This window comes from Lipotes vexillifer, unplaced genomic scaffold (genome assembly GCF_000442215.2).
Source record: "Lipotes vexillifer unplaced genomic scaffold, Lipotes_vexillifer_v1.1 scaffold384, whole genome shotgun sequence".
Classification (NCBI taxonomy): Eukaryota; Metazoa; Chordata; class Mammalia; order Artiodactyla; family Lipotidae; genus Lipotes; species Lipotes vexillifer.
Window position 1 is genome coordinate 1546432 of NW_006793498.1, and position 6688 is coordinate 1553119.

Sequence of the window (6688 nt, forward strand, 5' to 3'; positions counted from 1 at the left end):
AGTGGGCCAGAGATCTGGTAGGGGATCTGATGAGAAGCAGCAGTCACCGTGCTCAGCATTTTTTCCCAGTCTGACATTTCAAGTTGCAAGACTCTAACAGGGATTTTTCCTGCTATACTCTCTATTTAGATTCAAACACTGAAGATACACTTAATGAAAATTTTGAAGTAGGTCTTATTAACAAAAGTCATGGTCAATTCAATCTTGGGAATCGACCTTTGTTGGAAATGGTATAAATACACAGTCATTTGGAGACTACGTGTGAATGAAGGTGGACACAAGGACATAGGAACAGCCTCACCTAATAACCCCTTACACGCTTATTTCCTTTTTTAACCACACACACACACAGGAAAGCTGCACTTTGTTTGCTGTGAATGACATTTCCTGAGTGTAGACTTTAGTCTGTCCTTAAAATTCTCGCCAGCAAAGTAATAGAGCAAAGGGTTGAAACAGCTGTTGGCCGCTGCCAAAGCCAGTGTGATGGCCACAGCTTTATGCAGACTCCCTTTGCATTTATCCACTTTCCACTCGACTAAGTGGAGGGTTCTCAGTATATGATAGGGCAGGAAGCACAGGAAGAAGATGATCAAGGCAATGATGACGGTGGTTAGCGCTTTCCTGTGAGAAAGACGCAGCCCTGATTCTGGGACCGCCGTCTTTAACAAAGCTCGAATGATCAGCAGGTAACAGATGCTGAGCGTACAGAATGGCAGCAGAAAGCCCACCACCAAGGCAATGTGGTTCATGGTCTTCAGTTTACTAACTTTATTGGGATTCAGCTCCAAGCAGGATGTGACATTGCCCTTCAGCTCTGAGCCGTTTTTCAGAAGCACTGTTGAGGAAGCCATGATGAAGAGCCATATGACCCCACATAAAATCCAGGCATTCTTGATGCTAGTGGCATGCAGGAGCCGGAGGGGGTAAACCGTTGCCAGGAAACGCACAACACTCAACACAGTCAGGAAATAAATGCTGCTGTACATGTTGACATACATAGAAAAAGACATAATTCTGCAGGTTAGGTCCCCAAATATCCAACTGGAGCCTCTGAGATAATAGTCAACCCTGAAGGGCAGTGTGGTTGTGAACAAGAGATCGGAAATGGCCAGATTTAGCATGAAAACGTTCACAGATGTGGACTTCTTATAAGATTGCAGGAAAACATATATGGAAAAGCTATTCCCCAAGGCTCCCCAGATAAATATTACCAGGTACACGATGGGGTAAAATTCTCTCTTGAAGGTTTCAGTTGTACAGTTCCTGTTGCTATTGTGATTGCTGAAGTTGCCGTTGGGTTCCATTTCTGATATGGAGATGGACGGAGGTAAGGACACAGGTTTTCTCTCCATGCTGAATTAAAAGGAAACAGATACAGAAAGTTACTTCCTGCTTACATTTTCCCAGGTTTTAATGAAACAGAGAGAAATACTAGTTTTTCTTTGAAACGTGAGTCAAAAAATATTGGCTATATTTTACTATATGCTTACACTTTTACTGTATGCTTATACTTTTACTATATGTCTTTACTGTATGCTTCATTACATTTCATGATAAATTTCTGGAAAGCAGAATAAACATTAATTTATTTGGTTGAAGCTGAATCCTCAAACTGGGGGGACTTTTGCCCAGTGCCCAAAAGAGAATCATGCAAAGCTTGTCTCTGACCCTGGAGAAGGTCATCAATTACACAGCTTCTGCTCTGGAAGCTGACAAAGATTCTCTTCTTGATCAAACTCTAGCCAAGCTCTTCTGAGTCCTCTTCTCAACCAGGTGTCAACCTTGGCCTACACAGACTTGAATAACAGCTAACATAAAAGTGCTAATATGGTTTTTAACAGCTCAAGGCTGCATCTCTAGGATGACCATACCCTCCCCTTCTTACATAGCCTGAGAAAACTCAAGCCTGCTGAAAGAATTTTCTGTTTGTTCCAGCCCACACCTGGACACAGGGCCTCTGCCTCCGGCCTCTGTGGAAAGAAGTTAGAGCCTAACTTCTATAAGTGCCAGTTAGCCAACACAGATGCTTTTCACTTGGATCAACCTTCCCTTCCTACTTTCTGTAATTTTTTTAAAATTTATTTATTTTTGGCTGTGCTGGGTCTTGGTTGCTGCATGCGGGCTTTCTCTAGTTGCGGCGAGCTGGGGCTACTCTTCATTGTGGTGCGCGGGCTTCTCAGTGTGGTGGCTTCTCTTGTTGCGGAGCATGGGCTCTAGAGCGCAGGCTCAGTAGTTGTGGCACATGGGCTTAGTTGCTCTGCAGCATGTGGGATTTTCCGGGACCCGGGCTCAAACCCGTGCCCCTGCACTGGCAGGCGGATTCTTAACCACTGCGCCACCAAGCCCTACTTTCCGTAATTTTTAAATTCCCTGGCTCTACTGAGCCCCTGCTCACTCCCCTCTCCTTTCCTTCATTCTCTCCCTTTTAAACATCCAGTTACCTCTGAGTTCAGTTCATGTTGGACTCTCTTCCCTATTGCAATAGTATATTACTGAATAAAATCTGTCTTACCACTTTGAGTAGTGAGCAGCTTTGTTTATCTTTGACCAAGCCTTGGTTTAAATGTAAATTCGTTAGGCAGAGTTGTCATGGATCATCACATGGCTCTTAATTTCTTCTTTGCTAGCCAAAGAGAAATTTATACTTGACATTTCTTTTATTTTTAAATAAATTTATTTATTTATTTTTGACTGCTTTGGGTCTTCTTTGCTGTGTGCGGGCTTTCTCCAGTTGCGGCAAGTGGGGGGCTACCCTTCGTTGCGGTGGGCGGGCTTCCCATTGCGGTGGCCTCTCTTACTGCAGAGAACAGGCTCTAGGTGCACGGGCTTCAGTAGTTGTGGCGTGTGGGCTCAATAGTTGTGCCTTGCAAGCTTAGTTGCTCTGCAGCATGTGGGATCTTCCTGGACCTGGGCACGAACTCGCGTCCCCTGCATCGGCAGGCGGACTCTCAACCACTGCGCCACCAGGGAAGCCCTATACTTGACATTTCTTGCCTCACCTAGATAAACAGTACAGAACAGCCCATGACTGCAGAGGTAGGGGGAACCTTCTGGATGTCTAGGAAAAAACAGGTAGATTGTGTGTGGGGCGGTATTTTCTTTGTCTGGGTATGATAGTCTGGATCCCTGTTTTTCAGAGTCTAAGAACTAATGGCCATTTTCATTTCTTCAAAATCCTTCTTTTTTGAATCTAACCCCCAAATTACACAAGCACAAATCCTATAACAACTCCTTCCTAACACTCTCTTTCTGAAATGTCCTAATTTCCCATGGTGTACATGGTACATGGTACATTCTGCACTGATACCACAAATCAATAAACCCAACTGTGTTCAACTACAGGTTTGTTCCTATAGGCCTTTGACTAGAAGACACTGACTCTGAGAATTCACATAATGATCCAAAAACTATAAGAAGTATGGTAAAACATTAGTTAAATTAACCTACCCAAATATATGGTTTGTAAATATACTTCTGATGCAGTAAATATGTTTTTCAATTCTCCTTCAGAGACCCGTGTGGAGGTGCAACTCAGAAAACACGGTTGGCATGTAAATAATGTAAAAAAAAAAAAAAGTTTTTCCTTTAATTCAGCACTTCCCAAATTATCTTCCATAAACTACAAATTCCACGAGATGCTTTGTGTAAGAAAAGGCTTCTGTGTTCAGATCAGCCTGAGAAACACAGCAAGCTTTAGTGTCCCTCTCTTGGAGATTCATAACTCATGTTAAAGGCTCTAAGAGGTCCTAGAAGAAAAAAAAAAGTCTTCTTAATAACAGAGTACCCTCCTTTTTTTGACTCTGAAAACTTTTTTGCACACTAACACAATCTAATATCCCACAAGTGTGCTACAAAGTCGTCTCTGTGAAATGCTGATGTTATGTAATTTAACTAGAAAATGGTTTTGATAGAAAAGGAAGAGGATCCCTACTTAATGGGCCAGATCAGTCAACAAGGGTTCAAGTATCTGAAGTCATGGGGTTCTAAACGTTTCTTACTGGGGAAATGAGCATTTCTGGGCATCCATTATGTTGTTTGTAAAAATGGAGATTGTATTAGTTTTCTAGGGCTGCCTTAACAAAGTACCACAAACTGGGGGGCATAAAGCAACATAAGTGTATTTTCTCAAGTTCTGGAGGCCATAAGTCTGAGATCAAGGTGTCAGCAGGACCATGCTTCTTTTGAAGGCTCTAGGGAAGAATTCTTTGCCTATTCCAGCCTCTGGTGGTTACCCCCAGTCCATGGTATTCCTTGGCTTGTAGATGCATATGCCACGTGACTCTGTCACATGGTATTTTCCTTCTGTATCTTTTCATCATCTTCCTACTGTGTGTCCGTGTCTGTATCTTCTCCTCTTCTTACAAGAACACTAGTCATACTGGGCCTAGGACCTACCTTAATCTAATATGACCTCATCTTAACTAATTATATCTGCAAAGATCCTATTTCCAAATAAGACCACAGTGCTTATTTGGAACCTGGGGTGAGAACTTGGACATACCTTTCAGGGGACATAATTCAACCCACAGTAGCGATATGTAACACACGTTTCATAGAGCTGTTGTCAGGATTACATGAGAGATAGAGAGAGTCTTACAGGGTACTTGGCACCGAGTAAGTGCTCCCTAGCTGCTCCACTCACATGAATCAGCGCAGGAGTGATCTAGCTTCAACGTTTGTTACCCCACTGACCACACGGAAGAGTTGATGACCTCAATTCTCACATTCATATGAAGAGTAGAAAGTACACTCCTCTTGGTGTTTACTACAAAGGTATACTCTACAGAAACACTGATTACTCTCAGATTATTCTGACCTTTTATTATGAAAATATCTCAAGCCTTCTCCACTCCTTTGCTCTCAGTCTACCAGAGAACCTTCTGATGACCCCATCAGCTTAGTCAGGCCTCTCTGTAAGTGTGGACTGTGGATCGTGAATGGAAGATTCCAGTAAAGTGAAATAGCCCATTGTAAATATACAAATCAGAATTCTGGGTAAAGGACTTCCCTGGTGGTGCAGTGGTTAAGAATCCGCCTGCCAACGCAGGGGACACAGGTTCGAGCCCTGGTCCAGGAAGATCCCACATGCCGTGGAGCAGCTAAGCCCATGTGCCACAACTACTGAGCCTGTGCTCTACAGCCCACGAGCTACAACTATTGAGCCCGCGTGCCACAACTATTGAAGCCTACGTGCCTAGAGTCCGTGCTCCACAACAAAAGAGAAGCCACCGCACTGAGAAGCCTGCACACCACAATGAAGAATAGCCCCCGCTCACCGCAACTAGAGAAAGCCCACGCGCAGCAACGAAGACCCAACTCAGCCAAAAATAAATAAATTGAAAAAAAAAAAACCAAGAATTGTGGGTGAAAATTTAGACCCCTGTGAGTCTGGTTTATGTAAATTGATTTTTTTGAGGCCTAGGAGTAGACTGACCAGATGAAATTTCTCCTATGCAAAGCTGATATGTCACATCCTATTTCTGAGATGACTCTAGGGCCTTAGTTTTGATTGCATGGATGATGGCTCTCCCTCCCCTTTTGATCTGTCTCACCAGCAAGTCTGAAGTTTCTAGCTTGGGTTGCAGGGAGAATGGTGAGGCCATTAGCTGGGCTTGGAGATACAGTTCAGAGAAACAATCACATGGAGGCTGGAAGTCTGTAGGCCTGACTTGGGAAAGGGAATACAGCAAAAAGAGAAGCTTGGAGATTTTGTCTTAACTCAACGTTAGAGAGAATTAGAGATTCTGTTGGTTGGCGGGGCCAAGACAGAAGGATCAAACCCCAAATCAGGTAGTACAGAGTTGAAATGCTAGAAATAGGACAGGCAGCATGCACAAACCAAGTCCATGAAGCCAGCGTGGAGTTGGATTAGGTGTCACAATTACGTGTCAGCTCTGGATGGGCAGAGCACCGGAACCAGGGTTAACACAGAGCTCAGAGGACAAAGAGACAGGCAAGGGAGCTAAGCCTGTTATGTGACCAGCCAGAGGAATTCTCATTTTGAAAAGGACAGAGTCTTGTCCACACAGCCCTGACTTTGAAGCCAGGATTGGGATATAATCTTAGGAAAAGCTTATATCAGGAAAAGGTCTGAAAAAGTAGAAATAGACTTGAAAGCAATCAAGTCCTTAAACTTTTTGACCATGAGGACCTTAAAACCACTTCTCCCATCTCAAGACCAACAGGGCCTGTAAATTGCAATGAGAAGGGCAACCTGGGACCCCGCCCTGCATTCCTCCTTCACTGGGGGTGGCAAGCGTGCAAGGACAGCTACAGATGCTGGGGAAAGTCCCTTATCAGAGGCAGAGCATGGGATCCAGCAGGTATGAGCACAGACAAGAAATCATAAAAACGATGGTGACAGTTGCTCCACAAGGGAATTGAGGGATATGGGGGGACCAACAACAGACCCTAGCAACAGAGACTTCTTGAGCAATTGGGGAGGAAGGCATAACTCACGAGGGAAGGTCAGTCTGCAAGCAGCAAGGCCCTTGTACTTCCAGGCCATGATGGAAGAAGAGGACTTTGGATCTGAGAGGAGGGTCGGCCACTGCAGGCAGGTCCTGAGTCATGGAGAACCTCAGTGCTGGACAATACTCTGGGCACAGAGACGCAGGCCAGGGACGCCAAGACAGAGGCCCTTTTCCCCTGTTGAGGTGGGGACCAAATCTCGGGAAAAAGAGAGATG

General features: G+C 44.4%; 1 protein-coding gene across 1 annotated transcript; it reads right to left on the reverse strand.

Moving 5' to 3' along the window:
• Nucleotides 1-318: 318 nt before the first annotated feature.
• CYSLTR2 (cysteinyl leukotriene receptor 2) lies at nt 319-1352 on the reverse strand. Its single transcript, XM_007466432.1, has one exon. The coding sequence runs from the start codon at nt 1350-1352 to the stop codon at nt 333-335; it is 1020 nt and encodes a 339-aa protein (XP_007466494.1). The 3' UTR covers nt 319-332.
• Between the last annotated feature and the right edge of the window lie 5336 nt (nt 1353-6688).